General features: G+C 38.7%; 1 protein-coding gene across 2 annotated transcripts in view; it reads right to left on the reverse strand.

The window, feature by feature from the left end:
- Positions 1–21,922, reverse strand: part of ZNF804A (zinc finger protein 804A) — a 156,469-nt gene that overhangs the window by 99,508 nt on the left and 35,039 nt on the right. The window contains exon 1 of one of the 2 annotated variants that reach the window (XM_014954102.1): positions 3,906–3,957. The exons of the other annotated variant lie outside the window; for it this stretch is intronic. Within the exon in view, the coding sequence (XP_014809588.1) occupies positions 3,906–3,920 (15 nt within the window). The 5' untranslated portion in view covers positions 3,921–3,957. Of the gene's footprint in view, positions 1–3,905; positions 3,958–21,922 lie in introns of those variants that run through there. 2 annotated transcript variants of the gene reach the window in all.

The following is a 21,922-nucleotide window of genomic DNA, read 5'->3' on the forward strand; positions in this document are numbered from 1 at the left end:
CCCGGATGGAAGACCTTGGGATCCTGGTGGTCACCAAGCTGCCCAGCAGCCAGCAACACGCCCTCATGGCAAAGGTGGCCAGCAGCATCCTGGGATGTACTGGGCAGAGCATTGCCGGTCGGTCAAGGGAGGATCGTACCAGGTCCCTGCCAACTTCAACCTTCCCATGATTCACTTCTAGGACCGACCAGCTTTCAAAAGAACAGTTTTATTGTTTTTTAAACTCATCGCCATGGCTGTAAACTCCAAAATAATTTCATCTATATTTAACTAACGGCTAAGTAATTGACATCAAAATCTTGTTCATCAGCTTCCGTAAAGGGGAAAATTCAGTTCTGATTTACAGTCCACGATGGGTGGACATTAAGTGAGTACAACAGACAGCTTCACCTCAGGAACTTCAGATAACAGACTATAAAAACAGAGAAGAAAAAAACATTTATACAGAAAAGGTGAGAGAAAAAAAATGACAGAATATTGAATTCTTTGACTAGAAGACAAATCAATGTCTTCCTCGATTTGATGGAAGGACTAAAACTGAAGGAGGTTATTGGGCTTGCAGCTGAAAGTTCCTCAAGAAAATTTATTTCACAATATATAAAAATACCCTAAGGTATACAACCCAACTGGAGCAAAATCCAAGCGCAACAAAACAATTTCAAAGGGTTACAAAATCCAAAGTGCTATGACCTACTGCATTCTTGAAATATTTTTCCTTCTACTGTGTCTAAGAATTTCAGTATTATGTTTGTTGATCAAGTTTAGACTGTAATACAGCTCTGCCAAAAGCTTAAAATAACTCTAACTTTCAAATATTGAATGAATGTTAAAGGTATCAAATGTAATAATCAAGGTAGAAATCACAAATTTTCTTTAAAGTAGGTTTTGTGCCAAGTAACATAGTTAGCAAGCGCAGGCAAGACATTCTTTTTTTTTATTTATTTCCCTCAGGCTGCTAAACCTTAAGATAAGCTCCTAAGGGAGCCTGGAATTAAAGAAAGAGGAGATGAGGGTATAAACCCATGGCTGAAAGAATAATAATGGTATGAGAGAAACAACTTGTATGCCCTATACCTAAGAAAAACTCAAAGAGAGAATAAATATAACTTCACAGCAACACAGATCTATTGATCAAACCAAGATATTGTTGTGCTGGGCTAAAGGACTGTGCCAGAAATGTGCTGAAACAGCACAGAAGCTCATAAAACTTCCAAGCAAAAGACCAATAAATTGTTTTTTAAGATAAGACGGTTTGGGGGAAATAATGGGCTACTAAATCACAGTCCTTGGATTTGGCTCACACTGATGGCTCTTAGCTCCAAAGATATCTAAAATTCAAATATCATTAGGAAGCATTTGTCCTATGTGATATTTTTCCCCCTCTCAGATAAGATTTAGTAGACATGACTTTGAAGATGATCAGAACTTGAAATATTTTTACTAGTAAATTTTCCATTTATCAAACTCAAAATCAGGTCACATGAACCGCATTCATGTTCTGTTCTAAGGTGTAAAAACATTCAGGTGTATCCAGTAGCATCCGGATGTCAGACTTGTTACAGAAATGAAACCAAATCATAGTGCATTAGGGGGAAAAAAGAATTTTAAATACACTGCTTACAACAGCTCACCTCTATAAATGAACTCACAAAGTAATATGGTTAAGTATGTTAGAATAAGAACTCTTATAGACATTTTCAAGCCTGGCTCCTAAATCATCCTTGCGAATTGCCATGGATACCAGCTCCAGAAATACAAGGCTGATGAAGAGAAGGAATCCTCTAAGAATGAAAAAATCTTTAGTCTGTTGTCAGATTCTGCCTAATCTTTAGAAATGCAGATGTGCAGACAAGGTGATACCACATTCATTTTTGTTCTGGCTTATCACTTACTTTTAAAGCGCACTGTCTAGCAGTTCTGTATTATAAATAATTCAAGAGAAGCCAAGTTTCGAAACCCTTGTGTTTTGAGTTCAAAATAGCTGAGTTCAAAAACAGGCTTGCTTTTTACTACTGCCGACTCCTTACACACAAATGCACACACACCCCCTCATATTCTCACAGTTCTGCTGGCAAAAAACAACATGCAGCATCCCTAGGTGTGCTATGTATATGCAGACAATATTACAGAAGCACTTTGAAATGTGTTCAATTCAATAAAATCCAAAGAGCTTTAATTGTACTTTCAGTTTTTAATTATTTTACAATTAATTGTATTTCCTCTTAAAAATTTTTATGGTATTTTTATGTCATGGAGTGATATAAATCTATCAATATCACAATCAATTTTAAATTTCTATTGAAATCCACAAGAGAAACTGCAATGGAAAACACCCACGCTTACAGAACACTATAACCCCTAAAAGCTGCCACAGGTGTTGCAATAATACTTGTATTTTTGTTTTTGAAGGATGTAAATGAGCAAGAAACAATTTTGGTAATAACTGTTTCTGGGCAATAGGAGTGCAGTCATCTAAACTAAAAATCACGTCAGGTATTTTCATGCAGAAAGACTAACACTGAATACTGTTGTACGAGAATTTAACATGGAAAAGAGAGAAATACTTGTTTATTCCCATAGACCCCTGCAGTACATTCTATTGAATAACAATAAACAAAATACATAAGAATTTTATCTCTTAACTAATGCTTTCTTTGTAGATCTTACATACTACTATATTTAGTGTATCTATATTTTAATATAGATACAAATTATTATTTTTAATCTTTGCACGACACTCAAGAGCAAGACCCACATCCTGTTTCACTCTCAATTTTGGTGTCTGGGGCAACTGACCTCACCAGAGACAGACAGATTTGGTCCAAGGGATGCAGTCACAAAGCACAACCGTAGGCAGCTGAGCCCAAAAGAAGTCTTATCCAGATCTACCCATCCTTATGGACAGAAAACTCTCAACAAGGAAATAGCTACTTTAGCCTTGGTAGTGGAAGTTGCCATGAAGTGTTTAGCCTTTAAAATGAGAAAGGAGGTAAATAGCGTGCAGAATTTGAGTAAGCCTTAACTTTGAAATATTATCAATAAATTTGATAAATCTTTGTTGCACTTAAGTGAACCAGGTATAAGAAAAAAAGTAAAGTCTCCTCAATCACCTCCCTCAGTTACCCTGATGCTGTGGGGTGTTTTTTTCTGTCCCCAGATTTCATTTCAAACTATGAAGAGATCTGAAAAAACTTAAACAGAAGAAATAGTTCAATTGCATGCAACCAAAATAGCGGTAACAAAAGTCCGCTTATTTTGCAGGACTCGGATGATATATTTATCACTACACGTAGTTTATATTTCTACTAGCATTCAGTGTGCTACCCGAAACATGTAATTATATACCAGAACTATAATTTGCAGATGTCCTTACTTCATTGAGCACAAAGAAATTAATTGCCCTTTTTCTAAAGAGGATAAAAACTTTGTATATAGGTCTTTGAGCAACTCTCAGAATGTTAATAATGTTACTAATATAATACAATGGTACACAAAATGATACTAAACTTTCCACTTCACACTAATAATTAATCAGAAGATTGCAAGTGCAATTAGGCAGTCTCAAATATTCAGCCATAGCCAGTGTCATTCCAAAATAAACTAACAAAAATATTCATAATACAGAATTTTTTTTGCAGTGTGTATTAGCAATACTCTAACTCCTTCTACAACATAGTATGACATTTGTACCCTTTAAAAACTGAATTTAAGGAGTAACTAACTACGCAAAATCTTCTGATGGGCAGATTCTGACATCTGAGGCTTTACTTAAGAGTACCAGAAGCCAGGATTTGCCATGTTTTCAAAAAAACAAAAATAAAAATGGCCCTCCCCTGTCTCCCCATATTTCAAGCCAGTGCATTACACCTCGTTCATTGGCTCATCATTGACTGTGATGAAGTTACCTGAAAGCTTGGCATCAGCGTGGAACATCAAGATCTTCATTTCGGGATGTGATGTACCCTGACTCTTGGAGGAGCTACCCTCCATCAAGTCTCCTTTCCTTCTGGTTATTTCAGGCACTTAGCAATTGGCTCACTTTTGGGTTTGCAAGGCAAAGTGCACAGTTAGCACTTTCTCCTTGGCTGCAGTGGATCACTTGGAATAGTTCCCTGAGAAATAACAGACCCAAGTGCTTACAGCTTTTCTGCATTGCCCCTGAGTTTTTCTTACATTTCCTGAGATCCTTACAGAATTCATCTCCTTCCTAGATTCAGAGAAGGAGCCTGCCACGGTAGTTCCAAAAGCAGCCTGCCATGGTAGTCTCACCAGTCTTTGTGCGGTCTTCCCTTTTAAGCCATGTTACACAGTTCATCTAAATTTCACTTACATGCCTCTCCAGCCAGTCAAATATCATGGCAAATCACATTACAGCCTGAAACTGGCGTTGTAGTAACTTTGTTTGATTTCATTTCCATTTGGGAATCACAAAGGCCAAAGCAATTTTACCTTCTTTTACACATGACGTTTCTAATTCTCCTATGTTATCTTAATTAGCCCATCATACACCCAGTATTTAAGAAAATAACTATTTAGTGTTTGGGTGGGGTTTTTTTGTTAAGCTATAGCGAGGTACCAAAAACTATCCACAGGTTGTGAGACATTCAATACGTATATCTACATATACAAGGAAGGCCAACTGACCTCTACATGACATTGGGACATAGTGACAGGTACCAATGGTTACATTTGGGCTTTTGCTATGGACTAGGTTAAAAATATGTTGATTATTTGACTCACAAGAACTAATTTGGCAGTAACTAGGTGTTTTTCCTAAGATGTGGCATGTAGCTTCAGTTCATATTGCTGTTCTGAGAAACTAATGCTGACTATGCACAAACAATGAGCTCAAACAGGAACACAAACCACCACCAGCAAGTGTTCAAGACCACTTCCCAGGTTCCATCAGTAACACTTTCCAGGTGCCTTACATTCAGCCTCTGGGCACAATTATTCAATCATTATTCAGTCCTGGTAACATTGCACAACTTCTTTTCTCTATTATGCTGAAACTATGCAAGAATTAACAAATTCACTCGGTTCTGCCCATCTCACCACTAAGACTCACACCAGCAGCTATTTTGGTACATGGTCACGTCTGAGGTGCCACAAACTGCTGCTGTCTCTGTTGACACGATGCACCAGGACGTGAGAGTCTTTGGATCACCTTTACACCCCCTCTCAATGCTTCATAAGGAATCACTCAGGCAGTCCTCTGGCTCATCAGATCCTGCTCTGAGGAACCTCACTCTGCCTATTTATGAAATCAGAGGCTCCAGGACCACTCAGGTGACAGGCAAAGAGATAAGAAGGCACCAGAAAATTGTGTCTGCAATGCTGTTCATGATGCTGAATGCCTTTTCCCCAGGATTTAATCTTCGTGCCTCCATTCCCTGCTGTATGACAGGAATTACTTCCACTCCTCCCAACCACACTGTAAAATTGATGCTTTGCAGACCACAGCACTGCTGCACAACATAAGAACATACCAAATCCCAGTTCCTAGCGCCAGGCAACATAAGAACATACCAAATCCCAGTTCCTTTACACAAAGTGATTCCTTATTCCAAAATAAGTTACTATTTTCTATGAGCAAAAGTACTACGATCCCTTGGCCAGTTTCGCAGTCTCCCAGCACAATTCCTCTCAGGAAGAATCATTTATCCCAGCTGAGAATGTATTGACTTAAACAGCTCTGACAATTATTTTACCACTTCATACTGCATAAGGAAATGCTTTCAAATACAGATTTGTGGTGGCTGGAAGGCTGTCAGGAAGGCTGTTAAATGGACATTTTCCTTTTTGCCAGTTTGCTGTAGTAAACTGAGACTGCAGATGTAGCATTGCAAAGAAAAAAAAACAAAACAACCTTATGCAGCATTTATTAGTTTTGTATTTTATACTTTCATCCTCACTCCTTTAAAGCTTTGGCTCTATTTTTCTGGAAGCAAGTTATAAACACTGTCATTTACACTGAGCTATATAAAACCACTGGAGATTAACCTCGCTTTATTCCAGTGACTTGTAGTTTCCAAATAATTTGTTTCCAGTAGCCATAGACAGCAGCATAAACACAACTAAGAACGAGATAATCTGAAAGAAGAAAAGTCCTTAAGCAAGAAATGAGAGCTGAACACACTGGGGAGAAAACAAAAATAAAAAACACAGTCCAGAACTCCTGTTAGAAATGTCTATTTCCATAGAGCAGAATGCTTTATTATGGAAAAATTATTTCCCAAAGAATGAGTGTTGAACAAGAAATATTCTGGCTCTTCATATGTGAATCTAGCTGAATGCCAGGTAAGCAAACCAGTTAGCCAACTGAAAACCAGCAAAACAGCAGGAGGAAAAGCTGGTTGCAAACTAGCATTTAGATACCCCAATATTTTCTATTATTTTTCTATCACTCACAGCTTCGTAAAGCCTTATTCTTAGGATTACCCACTGTCAATGGTTTCCACTGGGACAGAGTTAACTTTCTCACTAGCAGCTGGTACAGTGCTATATTTTGGATTTAGGATGAGAATAATGTTGATAACACACTGCTGGTTTCGGTTGTTGCTAAGCAGCCAAGGCATTTTCTGCTTCTCATACCACCCCGCCAGTGAATAGGCCGGGAGCGTACCAAAAGGTAGAAGACACAGCTAGGACAGCTGGCCCCAACTGCCCAAAGAGATAATCCATACCATACGACATCATGCTCAGTATATAAAACTGGTGGAAGAAGAAGGAAGAAGGGAATGTCTAGAGTATAGTCCCTGCTTTCCTGGAGACAGCTGAACACCTGCCTGCTGTTGGGAATTAATGAATGAATCCCTTGTTTTGGTTTGCTTGCACATGCTGCTTTTGCTTTACCTGTTAAACTGTCTTTATGTCAACTCACAAGGTGGGGGGGAGTGAGCAAGGGGCTGTGTGGTCCTATTTGCTGGCTGGGGCTAAACCACAACACACACTTTTTCCTGCTAATGCTTAGGACAGAGGAAATCTTATTGAAAGCAGCAGCAGAAATAGTTTTGTGAGCTGTGTAGGACTATTTTGCTAATAAAGCTAAGGGGAAACAAGTTACTATGTCCATATTAAAAAATATATTAGATTTTTCATTAGGAAAATTCTAGTCGCCTTACAGTTTAGGACTGTGATCACAACTTTACAAAGAATTTACCCTGGTGTTAAGATGCACTTTTTTACATCCCATGGAATTTAAAGATATTGGAAGCCACAGGAAAAAAAAAAAGGAAAAAACCAAACATTCCATGTATGTTTCTGACATCTTCATCAGTATCAGCAACTAATTTTCTGAAGACCCTTTCTACATAGAGATCCCTTCTATATATATAGATGGTAAGATCAAGGGAAAAGATTTTTATTTGAAAAATGACACTAGAAAGAAAACAAAAATAGCGAGGAAGAATTCAATTAACATCTTAGCTCTTAATTCCCACAACAAAGCAACACACTGCTAAAGAGCTTATTGAAGACAGACTGCTTGCAATCCCGCCTCACTGCTGTGTCTGAGCGGGGATCGGAAGCGTTTCTTCACGAGCATCCTCTAGCAGAAGGCTCACAGGCTTAAACAAGACATCTAAGCCCGACATGCAGCGAGGTCTGAGGTTACCTCAGGTACATCTAGCCTGGAAGGTACTGTCAATACTTCAGGTTTATTTGTCTTATACTTGAAAGCCATAATCTCAGCCAACAGATGGGGCTAACCGTGTAAGAGGATGCTGATGAAAAGGACCCAGGTTTGTAAGGGAATCTCTTCTGTGATCAAGCAAGGCAGCATAGATTTTTCTGCACATCCAGAGCCACGGGAAGAAAGGGGCTTTTGTACTTCTGGCTGATAGGAAAGGCTGTGCTGCAAATCTGATTCTGCTAACCTCCACTTTCGCGCTAATTGAGTACAGTTAATTCTCTCAGCACAAAAATGAGAGAGTAAGAAATTAGTGTTCACAGCTCATAGCTTAATTTGAGCACGTTTTTTTAATGTACCAAGGTTAAAAACTGGATAAGTAGATTTTGTTTTTATCTCAAGTTACTGCTGTAAAATTTGGCCCGTCCCCATACTCAAGTTTCTTTCACCTTCCTTTTTGTGAAAACAAAGCAGTGAGGTGTGGAAGACATCCTCCCAGACACATCTTCAATTACTGCGGCAGCAGAGTGCAGCATCTGACGGTTTCTAGCCCTTACTCAGCACCCAGCTGCTGTGCAATCCAGAGATAAGACTGACAGTGCTTTGGGAATATCTTAAGGCAATACAGCACCTCTTCTTACAAAATTTATATTCATTAGTTTTAGCGTGCTCTTAATTGGTCAAAGCAGAGGTGGTTGTTGGGTGGATTCATCGCTGATCTGTCCTTAGTTAAACACATCTCTAGGAAATTCAGTAAAATTGACATTTGGTGCCAGCACTGCAGACAAAAGTCAGCAGCTGTGAATTCTCTAAATTTACTGCAAGATATAAAGGGGAGATCAGGTAGTGCTGATAAATCTCAAGGGCTGCCACAAAACGCCAGTCGGATGTCACAAGCTATAAACTTACGGAGAGGGCAACTCAAAATAATTCTTTCTGGGGTTAGTTGCACTGTCATGACTTATTTCTGCTGTGGAGTTTCACCTCCCTGCAGACACAGAGGGACTGAGCAGACCCTCCTGGGCAAGCAGCAGTTGGCTGGCACCTGGGATGGAGCTCCCCAGGTATCCTCTGCAAGGCTGCAGAGCATTGGCACTCAGGCTGCTAGTCCTGAGGACGCTACAAGTCTCACCATAGCAAAAAGCAAGATGCTTCTCAAACAAAAATGAAGTGTTGACTTGGTATCTGTAAAGTCCTGCTACGACTAATTGCCATGCACAAAATAAAATCATTAATTCAGCGCTTTGCAGCAGTTCTCACAGGATAACAGTTATCCCCCTTCACATTCTTCTGCCTTTTTAAACCACATTTTCCCATCCAACTTTATTTAAAAAAGAAGGAAATTAATTACATCTGAAGTAATTAGAAATTTAAAATCCTTTAATTCACTTCTCCCAGACACACAGCTTTAGAATATATTAAGAAGATGTTAGGTCTAATATTCTCCTCAGAAGCCTGAGAGACTAATTTATTTCGATGGAACACACACGCCTCGGAAAGCAAATACAGCCATTAACTCCTTTAATCCCTCTCCATCACAAATGATCTATTTTGTTATTTAACTACTGAATCATTAAGGGTATAGGTTCCCATAGACTCAGACCCACGGATGCAAGAGATGGAGACCCCAAGCCTGTGTTGCCCCAACGTGCCCCTTCCAGCCTGGCAGGCAGCAGCAAAGCACATCGCAGCGTTTCCAGCCCTGCCTGCCATCCCTTCTGCAGCCTGGCTGGGCACTGCCCCCACAGACCCAGCGCCTCCCTGGCATAAACATAACTAGAGATCTCTAATTCAATGCACCAAGAGAAACTGGGCACAGCATCTTAAAAAAAAAAAAAAAAAACACAATAGGCTCAAAACATTTAATTGACGATGAGTTTCCTGAATTATGTCTCTTTACAGAAATACTAACTTCTAATATAATTTACAAGATAAGCACAAGCCCTCTAGTGCTTTAAGTTAGCATCAGAATCACAGAATGATATGGGGTTGGAAGGGACCTATGGTTACTGCTGAAAAAAAAGGCACATTGCAATATGACGCATTTATTTTTTAACTGCAAGAGCATTAGCTCACTTGACCAAACAAGTGGCAAATACACAGATAATTTTATACCACGTTGCTTAAGTAAGTTGGTATTAAATTCCAGCTTCAGCTCCCAATGGCAAGTTAACACACTGAATGAGCTGAGTTTCTGATCCCGTCCCAAGACAACATGGTGGCACTGCAGCGTGCAGCACCCCGAGGAAGGCATTAATAACACCACATCTTACACGGCAGTGTTTCCCATCACATCACGGGTCAGTGTCTCACAGACCCATCCCCTGTGCATTCCGGCTGCATTAGGTGCTTTGACCTGACAGCTATGTACAGTCAGTCGTCACAATCTCCTAAATCAGGCAGATTATAAATATATCAAAATGATTAAGGGAGCATAATCATTTTTTTTAATACTTTAAATGCTATCTGACATAATCGCCTGCAGTAGGTGACTCAAATTTTAGAAGATAATCTATATAACTATTAAATAATATAGAAATCTATGTGCAAAAATACAGGCTGCAGAACAAAAGGGAGTTGGACAGGTCAGAAAAAGTATTTTACAGAGGATGTGTTGGTACATCAGTAAAGTTATCTATGGAAAGAACTGTAATATTTCCATACTGAAACACTAAATTTCAAAGTAGCACTGGCAGTGTGCTAAAAAGGAGCAACCCTCAGTAAATATTTATTTCACAAGTCACCTACAAAAAGCCTATAATGATTTTTTTTCTGGAGCTTTAACACGAAGGATTGGCAAGTGTTTAAATTATTTTTTTTCTTAAAGCAATGCAAAGCAGACAAAGCAGCCTAAAGATGATGAAAATCTGAAGGCACAAGAGGACACTTAGAAGCCTGAAGATTAAGGGCTTGTTACGTTGCAGAGCAGTTAACACACTTGAACTTAAGCAGGGGATAATTTCTTCCAGATGAGGAAGCGAGGTGGACAGAAGACTCATGATTAATAATTATCTTAATCTACTTTTCACCATTCCTGCACTGAGGTTTTTAACCGAATGGGAATTAGCAGCAAAGCAGGATAATTTGAGCCTGTGTTCAGAGGATGATGGTTTTTGCTACACGCGCTCAGTCAGGATCTGCCTCGTTAAAGCCCTGAGTGCCCTTTCCATATGCAGCCTTCATCACCCCGTTAAGAGATTTGCTGGCACCCATCCGCGTGGCAGGAACGCGCTAGGCTCCGAAACCATTTGGCAAAACACTAGAGGATGGTTATTAAATGTTACATCTAATCCACAACATCCAGCACTAGCTAGACACTACTGGTAGGTTACCTTGAAAAGGCTGTAAAACTTGAACCGTTTCAAAAGCATTCGGAAAAAGGGATGATATTCACTTGCAACAAAAAAGGCAAGACCTTTTTACGGGGACACATTTGAGGAGCTCCCTCCCAACTAATGAACACAAAGGGCAGAAGGACAGGACGTGTAGGAAAGGTGAGATGTGTAAGGTATATCCTCTTTTGGGACCTTGAATCATTCTCCGTCTGAAGGCAGCACACTATAGAGTGGGATCAGGGGCACGTTCTTTGTAGCCTGAATTTCCATATTACAACGTATTCTACTATATTATATTAGCATATTTGTAATTGTTCAACACGAACAAATCGCTGCGGCACAGTAACCACCAGAGCCATCATACTGGCAGCAGCTTTGACCTGTAACTCGGGAAATGCTTGCAGTCTCTTTCGTCATGTTAAATGGTAAAACAGCCATTTTGGCATTGCTTGTGATGCTGTTAAAGACTCAAACACATCTCAAGAAAATTGTAACAAAGACCCCTATTGGTATTCGAGAGGAAAAAATAAAACTGCCCTGAGAGATAAGTGCTCGTGTATGCCACAAGCAGCACAACCTCGTGACAGATGTAGCAGCAACCCCCTCAGGGACTGTAGAAAAGGTCTGCCAAAAGCCACATAGGGCTGCTGAAAAATAATTTATCACAGCTGGTCATAGCTGGGGAGGGGAGTCAAATTAGAAAAGTCATGCCTTCTTAAGAGAAAATGGGAAGAAACAAAAAATTACAAGTGTGAACAAATGGCATCTTCCCCAAAAAATTTAAGTAACATTTGAAAATAATCCAAATACAAATATTTGATGGCAAAGAGATCCATTTTCAGAAAATGAATCCATAAGGCTGATTGTTTTGAAGGTTTGGTACTTAAATGACAGCAATAACACCCTTCCCTTTCCCACGGCACAGCTCTGAACAGGGATTGAGACACAACCCAGTGACTTTGCTTCTGTAGCTGTGATGCAAGCAGAATCCACGTCTTGGCGAAGAGGCAAGTCAGCAAATGAGTTAGATTACAGTAACACAAATTTTATTTTCCTATTTTTATGGTCTTGGACAGATAAAAAATATTCAGGAAAAACTCAGACATGACCTTTTTGATGGATTATGTACACTGTACAGTGTACTTCTAGACCTACATATTAAAAAAAAAAAAAAAACCCATAGCTAAACCCTAATTCCATATGAGAAGCACAAGAAACTAAAATACCCAAACACCCCAAGCATGTATGTCATTAAAAAAACCCACCATAATAAAACCTCTAAAAGACACGCTGTATACATATCTTCTTTCTGTGAGCTGCCTTACTATCTTTCCTATCAGAATTTACACCTTGGTGTTTAACATTCACATAAGTTGACAAGCTTTCAAATCCTTCGGTACCTGCAGTGTCATCTGCCACGAAAACCACCTTGCAAAGATGTGACATAATTAGCATCTAGAAGGATCTCCATACTCAAATGTGTGAAATGTGGAAGAAATCCAGAAACACAACAAGGATAACGAAATACAGAACAGGGTCAAGTCTAAATGTGCTATTTATACGAAAGCTTTCTGATGCTTCTTAATGCTGGTCTTCCCTTAGTTGCTAAAGAGATGTTTTTAACATAACAGTGTTAGACGTAGTATTATATCATAATAAAACACAGAATAGTGGATAGGAAGAGCAGATTGGAAATTAGGGTTAAAAATGGTCTGGAAATGCAGATTTTGTACCTCTGTCATAAAAAGAAAACAAAACAACAGATAGGAATACAACCACAGGAAGGTCACTCTGTCTAGGAGAGTAGAGAAACTTGAGTAGCAGAATTATGCCAAGAGATTGTCAGCAACAAGGACTCTTCCATTATGTTTTCTTGTCCTGTGAAGATACGCAGGACAAAGACTGCCTTTCTCCCTCTCACTACAAATGGAATAACACTATAAGTTTACAACAGTCAAAAGCCCAGCACCTGGCTGACGACTCATGCAACGTGAATGTACCTGGCTGAAAGATAAAAAACCTCCACTGAGAAAATAGTTTGGGTTGAAACTCAAACACAGACAGCTACATAGATCAAGTCCCTGCAATACGTTAAAATACATAAGAACATGCAGAAATCGCCACTGTCCCTGCTAGTTAAAAAAAAAACCTGAATATCACTAACTTGAGTAATTTTCCCGTAGTGAAGAAAATTCATTAAGATATTGTGATTGCAAAATGCAGACTCCTAACTAAAAGGATAAGAATCTAACAAAGTAAGTTTGGACTAATAGGTGTTTAAATATAGTGCTGAGTTTACTCAAGACACTTCGTTTTGGTCATGTTTTCACTGTACTGAAAACATACCTTAAGAAAAAAATGGCAAAGTTAAAAATCTGCATCTTCAAAATCTGTTGTGTCAGCAACTTATTTTCAGACTGGTTTTAATAATTTTGGTTTTCATCAAATAGACTCAATCCAAATTAATTTTTAGAAAACTGTAAGGAATCTTATATGACAAAATTTCATAAGCATTCTTAACAAACACACAGAAATCAATTTTCATTATTTTCATTTTGTTTAATTGCTCTTACCGATTTAGCCTTGGAGAGTGGGGCAAATTCCTCACTACCAAAAGAAACTTCACGTCCTTAAGCAAATGAACAGTTCTGAGACACAGTCTTGTTATCAATCTCTGCTTGTTTAGGAAGCTGCTTAATACAATCTACAAACAAACATATAGTGAAATAAAAAATTTTGAGAACTTAATATACTGAATTAATTTTTTAAGCTAAATAGTAGAAGAATCAGTGTGACGAAATATGTAGACAAGAGCTCAGCTGGGCTCTGCAGTCAACTTTCACACAATTAATATAACACCACAAATTACGTTGGAGACTCGGAAATGTTTATCAAAAAATTGATGAAGTTTTACTTATGAAAACTGACTTGTTAAGTCAACAAAACTGCATATGCAGGCAAAATCCTCACGCATAAAGGGCCTGAGACTTGTAACCCAGACTCTGAGTTACGGCACAAAAGGAAGTAAAATAAAATGGAATTGCACACAATGTAAATTGAGAATTGAACAGTCTGTTATTACTTTTCTCAATGGCTTTTCTACAGTGCTTAATGCTAATACATTAACCCTCACATCATTCCTCAGAACTGCTCTGTTAATCCCAGTTTGCTGACAAGCAAAAGTACAGAAAGGTTAAAAAAAAAAAAACACAGGAAAAAACAGAAAAAACAAACCACAAATAAATAAATAAATAAATAAATGTAAAAGGCCACTGGTTATTTTGAGGACCTAAACACAGATGTTTATACATTGATTTCATTTTTTTACCCCTTGGAAGTGTAATCTTCTTATGGGAGTCACGACTACCACATTTTGTACATATTTATGTAGTAAATACAAGCATATTTCTACAGAAAAGTTTGTTCCCCTTCTTTAATTTTAATTAAAAATTCTGTTTGTTTTTATGCATAGGCACCGTCGCTTCAGTCACTGAATTCTTGCTGCAGTCATTCCCAAATCATGTCAACAAAATTAAGATTCTCTCTAACACAGTGTAATTAAACGAAGAGCCAAAGATCCATGCTGTACATGAGGTACATGCTGCACATAGACAGACTGTGGTACTACACTTCCAATTCATTTGCAGAAGTCCTTGCTGAAACTAAGAATTCATCATTTAAAAAAAAAATATATATATCAACAAACAAAATGTCATTGCCAAATATAGCTTCCACCAAAAGGTTTGTCTTTTGTACTATTTACAAACTCTTGGGAATAAAATCTGCAAGAAGTTCACATATAAAGATCAAGATGTTCAAGACACTGCCTCTGAATTTTTAATTAAAAATCCATCTCAGTAATCCCAAGTAGCTGCAGGGATTTTCTTTATGATTTGAAATGACACAGAGAAGGTAAAAAGGAATTCACTGTTTACTTTCTTCCACTACAAAAAATTAGTAAGCATGTAATGAAGCCAGAAGCCTGAGGCAGCTGTTTTGAGACCATATGCAAGTATGTTGTAGGACTGTTTGTCACAGAAATTTTTGGGTAATCAAGTGACATAGATTTAAAAACAGCTAGAAAATAAATGGGCTGGGGGCCAGAAAATAAATCAGTTGTGGTAACTGAATGAAGATCGTTCATGCTCCAAAAGGATGAGTTTGGTAGAGATCACCAATCCAAAGGGAGCACTTTTGAGACTCAGAATATCTTTATGACAACAAATATTAAATTTAGAACGTGTGCACAGAAACTAATACAGCTACCAAAGACAACAGTAAAGACAACAGTGAAGTCTGAACCATCTGAACTATCATTTTCCCCCAAGTAAATGTACTCATCCTAAAGCTAATCCAAGCAGAATCGAATCCATCTGGCTGAAAAAAACTCCCATCATCTTTCCTATGCTAAACTATGTCTAAACAATACTTAAACATCTACCTGGTGAGGAGAGCACCAGGCATTACAAACAAGACTGACCAAACAGAACTGTTTGGAGATTTCAGCCCTTCAGACCAAAAGCCTTCTCTTGGCACTCTCCATACATGCAACTATTGATGTTCCTCCAAAAATGAATCCTCCAGGCTGGACCGATTATAACATTTACATCATCTAGGAGAAAGGAACAAGCTCAAAAATTTGAGTCTTGGGCCTGTTTTTATACCATTCATCCTCCGCAGCTTTTTTTTGGTCAGAGAGAGTTTTGACATCTACAAAGTTCAGTTAATCTTGTTCTATTTAAACCAAGATAGAGACAAACCCTGAAACCTTCCTATTTTTTTTTCCCAAGCCTCTCCATTACACACACAGCAATCTGAAGTGTAAAAGCATCATTAGGAATGTAATCCTTCATAAAGGCATATATTCTCTGTGTACATATAATTATAGCACTTGACATGGAACTCCCACTAAGCCAACAAGGCCATCTCTCCATTGAGGGCTACTAGACGTGAACATCTGTCACTTAAACAAATGTCACCAAGTATGTCAACCTGGAGACTTCACTTATCCACAGAGAAAGGAAAAAAGCGTTAAATTTTTGGGTTTATGGGGTGACATCTGTTTGAGTGACAGATGCCTGTGCCACAAGAGTGCTGAACAGTGCTTTATTGAGAGAGTCATCACCTCCAAAAGACTTTACCCGGTAAAATAAACTAGAAGTTCTTTCTTTATGATAAGCTCTTTTTATACTTTTAAAATCCCATTTATCAGGAATTGAAGTTGCAAAATTTTAAACAGCTGCATATGTTAAAGTAAGGCAGCCTAAAGCACTTAGAGACACTGCGTTATTTGTGCCTAAGACTAAATCCTGGTGTTCAGATCTCATTATCTTGGTTTGACCACACGACTGCAAACAAGTCATGCAAATTTCTGTAACATTCAGAGTAATTTGTATTAGAATTAAACATTGCTTCGGGTAGGTACAGTTTTGGGGATATTTATTTTTCCTGCTGAATGCTACACTAATCTGCAACTGAATTGATCATTGTATTGAATTAGCTATTATCTGATGATTATCTCAAGCAGAACAGAACAACCCCAAACTAGCAGGGAGTCCTTATCTAAAAACAAAATCACACAGAAGAAAACTGTGAAAACACAGCTTTATAATTTAGTAATTAATACTTTTTAGTTTGTTTCATTAGAACTTAAATACATGTTGGAGAGGCTGTTCATTATTGTTAGGATGCTGTAATCCCTGTAAAATATTCTATCAAGGATTTTGTTCTTAATTTAATTATCTGGACTGCTTTAACAATGGCCTACAACAATCTGTTGTTTCAATGTCTTTGCTATTATATAGTATTTTTATAGGACAGATTAGTAAGTAAATTTTGTATTCTCTTACTGAAACAATCATTTAAAAAAAACCAACAAACAACAGTCACAGCCTGAGATGAAAGATCAGAAGATTTGGCAAAATACAAAAGAAAGCTCTCTAAGCAAAGTACCTATGGGATAGTTGAGTCAATCCAGGTTCTCCCTTAGGAGACATAGGAGAGCTATTAGTGACTTCTCCATCAGATCGAGTCCTCTGGGAGAAAATGAACTCTCTGTAATATTCACCAGATAATCCAAACCATAACATCTTATCTCTTTTCTATTGATCTGAAATGTCTACAAAAAAAAAAAAAAAAAGAATTAATGCATTTGATATTAAAATAATTTATCAAAACATTGCAAAGCGCCTTCTTGTCTCCCAGCACCTTCCAGCCCTGCCCTTCTCTGTGACTTGGTCTCTCTGGAGAAATGGTGCTGCCATTAGACAACTCTCTTAGCTATACGACACATCACATGATTACACGCAGAAGAGATGCAGGTCTGGATACATTAATGGAAAACTAGTTTACTCAGATGGGAAGTGGATGGCCTGGGACTGATGGGGAAAATACACCTTGGGGGAAGAGCGTAGCTCACTAAAAGCATTTTAGCTGTTGTTTTGCAATACCAAGTAAAACACTTATAGAAGCATAGAATTGCCTAGGTTGAAAGGGACCTTTCAGATCATCTAGTCCAACCATCAACCTAACGCTGACAAAAACCATCACTTAAACACATCGCTAAGCACTATGTCTGTCTACCTGTCTTTTAAATAGCAGCAGGGATGGTGACTCAACCATTTCCCTGGGCAGCTTGTTCCAATGCTTCATAACCCTTTCAGCGGAAAAAAATTTCCTAATATCCCATCCAAACCTCCCTTGGCACAACTTGAGGCTGTTTCCTCTTTTCCTTTCACCTGTTCCTTATAAGAAGAGCCTGGCCTCCCATCTTTCCTTTCAGCTGCTCCTCATGAGACTTGTTCTCCAGACCCCTCAGCAGCTTCATTGCCCTTCTCTGGACCTGCTCCAGCACCTCAATATCTTTTTTGTAATGAGAATCCCAAAACCGGACACAGCCCTCGAGGTGTGGCCTCACCAGTGCCCAGTACAGGGGGACGATCACTTCCCTAGTCCTACTGGCCACACTGTTCCTGATACAGGCCAGGATGCTGTTGGCCTTCTTGGCCACCTGCGCACACTGCTGGCTCGTATTCAGCTGGTGGTCGACCAACCCCCCCAGGTCCTTTTCTGTTGGTGGTCGACCAACTCCCCCAGGTCCTTTTCTGTCAGGCAGCTCTCCAGCCACTCTGCCCCCAGCCTGTAGCGCTGCAGGGGGTTGTTGTGATCCAGGTGCAGGACCCGGCACTTGGCCTTGTTGAACCTCAAATTATAGGCCTTGGCCCATCCATCCAGCCTGTCCAGATCCCTCTGGAGAGCCTTTCTACCCTCCAGCAGATCAACACTCCCACCCAACTTGGTGTTGTCTGCGAACTGACTGAGGGTGCACTTGATCCCCTCGTCCAGATCATTGATAAAGATGTTAAAGAGAACTGGCCCCAGTACCGAGCCCTGTGGGACACCACTCGTGACAGGCCGCCAACTGGATTTGACTCCATTCACCACCACTCTCTGGGCCCAGCCTCCAGCCAGTGTTTCACCCAGCAAAGAGTACTCCTGTCCAAGCCATGGGCAGCCAGTTTCTCCAGGAGGATGCCATGGCAAACAGTGTCAAGGCCTTAGTCAAGTCCAGGTAAACAACATCCACAGCCTTCCCCTCATCCACCAAGCAGGTCACTTTGTCACAGAAGGAGATCGGGTTTGTCAAGCAGGACCTGCCTTTCATAAACCATTTTGAAAATAATCAAAATACATAAATGCACCACCTCAAGCAGCTTATCAAAGCTACATTTTTTAAAAAGTCATTCAGAGAAAGGGAAAAAAAGTCAAATTTTAAACTTCTCTGGTGTCAGGGAGAAAAAAAACCAATACTGCCACAGATACATTTGTCCGATACAATTTACAAATTCTGCTCAGCTCTACAACTTCACAGAAATCCAATACATTCATCACGATTTGTGAACCTTACCCCAGAAGCGGTGACTTTTTTTTTTTTTTTACAATTGTTCCATGGACAGCCAGGGTCAACCCACTCCTTGGGGGTTGGTTAGAGAAAGGTGAGGGGACATCTCCAAACACCAGGACAAGCAAAGGAACCCCTGCTGCCCAGTAGCTCTGCAGTGAGGGAGAGCCTGCTGCAGAGGAGCAGGCAGCGGGCCCAAAAAGATGATGAATTTGCAAAGAATAGGGTAAATGGCACCTCTTGCCTGGGCCAAGCAACCTGGCCAGTGCAGAGTGCTGCGTCCAGGAGGTGAAAGGGGTAAGGAACAATAAATAGGTTGTAGAAATTGAGCCCTCTGCTCAGGTTCCATGGGAGAGACTCCTCTGTGACAGTATTTTCTCCAGAGTCAATTTAGTGCCACAACCCTAGGAAAATAAATTTAAAGCAACTCCTATGACAGCTGTCTGTATCTCAGCTCATTTCTACTCAAAAAGGATCATTTTTCAGATGCTCATAATTTAAGTCTTGGTTTTTAAGATAACTTTAGCACATTTATTCTTACTTTGTAAATGATTTTTAAAGCTTTGAAATAAAAATTATTAGAGGGAAAAAAATGCTTCATGCTTATCAGTATATATTTATGTGCAATCATGCAGATTTTTGTGTGATAGATGCTAAAAATGTGAAAACTATCAGAAATCCTTCAGATTACAGCTAAGTCTTTTGATTGACCGAAAATAGCCATGGAACATTCTAATTTCTCCTTCATTAATTTACAGTATATTTAATACTTTTAAAAATATGCACAACTTAACTAGGGAAAACATTATCATTGCCGTATGATATTTAGTATACACAGCAGATAGGACTAGCTCCTTAAGTCAATAGACAAAAATTGTGGTCCTGTTCCATTAATCTTTACATCAATGTGCACACTTTACTTGCCAAAATAGGTAAGACAAAACAAAAATATGCAAAATAAATAAACAAAACAAACAAATAAATAAATAATGTTTCTCTTAATCTTTTTTCCACAGATAATTGAAGTCAGCCACAGTCCAGGATTTTTGATAACAACTGTGTTCACATCTAAATTTTTTTTAACTTCCCTGCTCAAGGTCAAGGATAAATTCTGGAGCTGCATCCAGATCTCCTGCATCCAGGTTAAGTCACTAAGCAACAGAAATCAAAGCCAAAATCCTCACTGAGGCACAAAGTAGCCTTACATGGCCAGAAGCCCTCGGGAGCTGTTAAAATATTAGCATGTTCTTTCATTCTCAGTCATTACAACACAGTCCTTGTATCTGTCATTTTAAAAACTGGTATCAGAAGAATGATATCAGAATAAAACTTGATCATATGCCTTAATGACCAAGTATAGCATTTTAATTCAAAGAACGAATAATAAACCATAAAAGGCCTGATAAGAAGTTCAGTAGCATCTTATCATAAAATCAGGATTACAACTATTACAGGTGCCTTTGATGTTGATAAGACTATCATAACTTATGAAGAAGTAACACCGAAAAAAGTATTTTTCTTAATCCCCAACTTTCAGCCATCCCCTTATAGACTAAGCTGACATATGGGTAAAAGGGATTTAATTATCTAAGTAGCCCTAAAACTCTCAGATCTTCAGAATGAAAGAAAAGTATTCTACTTTAAATACTTTACTGTAAAAATATAACATTAACTTCAATAACCTTTCTGCTTTACAGTTAAATCAGTGCAAACTACTGTGGTTAGAAGAGTTAATTATTTTAAGTATGTTGTTGTTGGAAGTTACTCAAGTAATAATTTTTCCCCAGAATTCCTTTGCTCTTCTCATTGTTTTCATATTATTTCAAGTTTTTCTTAGTTATGCATGTTTCACATTCTTTCTCAAGTATTGTGACACTAAAACAACTCAGACTTCAAAGTATTTTAAATTACTAGTGTATAAAAATGAATTAAGGCAATCAGCTTACTACTATAAAGAGAAACCTGAATTCAAGGGAAACTAAATGAACTGAAATGAAATTCAGATCAAACTAATGGATTTTAAAAAGGTGTATTTTACGTTAATGACTTTATATATTCATGCTGGCTAAATACATCTCAAACACCGTGTGACTTGTTAACACTGTACCTCACAAAAATAAATAGAACAGGACAAAACTTCACAACTAAGATTTAAACAACTTTAGCAAAACATGTTAATATACCTTAAAACACTCAGGCCACAGCTGTGTTGTGTCAGAGAGCATCCTGCCTCAACCATCCGTCGGCAGACAGCATCACATGGTACCCTCTAAGCACTGAGACCAAGAAGATTGTCCTGCCTGGACCCACCATAAATAAGCTCCAGGTATTTGCCTTCTTCCTCTAGTCCTGAGCATCCTTCTGTCTCGGCCAACAACCAAGTTCACACAGTGACACCCATTAACTGGCTCAACTTTTAGGCATCTTACTGTTGTATTCTTTTCATTCAAATTAGAGGGAAATGAACACTTCCCCCCCTTGCAAAGGTTATTTATATAATTTCTCTGCTTCCTTTCTATGCACCATCCCTTCTCTTCCTTATAAGACACCTCCCTTTTTTTGTTTTGTGATGGGAATTCTGTGGGGTACAAGCCCATATTCCTTCCTATCTGCTCAGCCTGGGGAAAGTCACTGCTTGGTTTAATCTTGTACAGAACAAACTATGACGTGGAGATCTCTCTCCTAACTCTTTTCACAGTTGTCACAAAATACTATGCGTAGTAGTTTTACACATTCAAGTCATCGGCACACTCAAGCATCAAAGTCTTTCCCAACTTAAAAATAGCATGTTAGGAGCTGTAAGGACTAGCTAACATTCAGAAAGATTTCCAATAAATATAAAGCAAAAGCAGACCAACTTCATCAAAGCGTGGCACTAAAGCTATTTTTCTGTTATCTTTCGGCAGTGAGCTTTCTTTAGCCAGAGGGATAATAAAAACAAAAGTGGTTGTTTCAAAACTTACAGCAGCTTTAATGTCTGTAAGAAAAAAACTAAATATATATCCAGATACTTCATTATTAATTTGTTCTCTCTGTATAATACCTGAGAACTTATAT

The sequence above is a fragment of the Calidris pugnax genome, unplaced genomic scaffold, assembly GCF_001431845.1.
Source record: "Calidris pugnax isolate Ruff unplaced genomic scaffold, ASM143184v1 scaffold103, whole genome shotgun sequence".
NCBI lineage: Eukaryota > Metazoa > Chordata > Aves > Charadriiformes > Scolopacidae > Calidris > Calidris pugnax.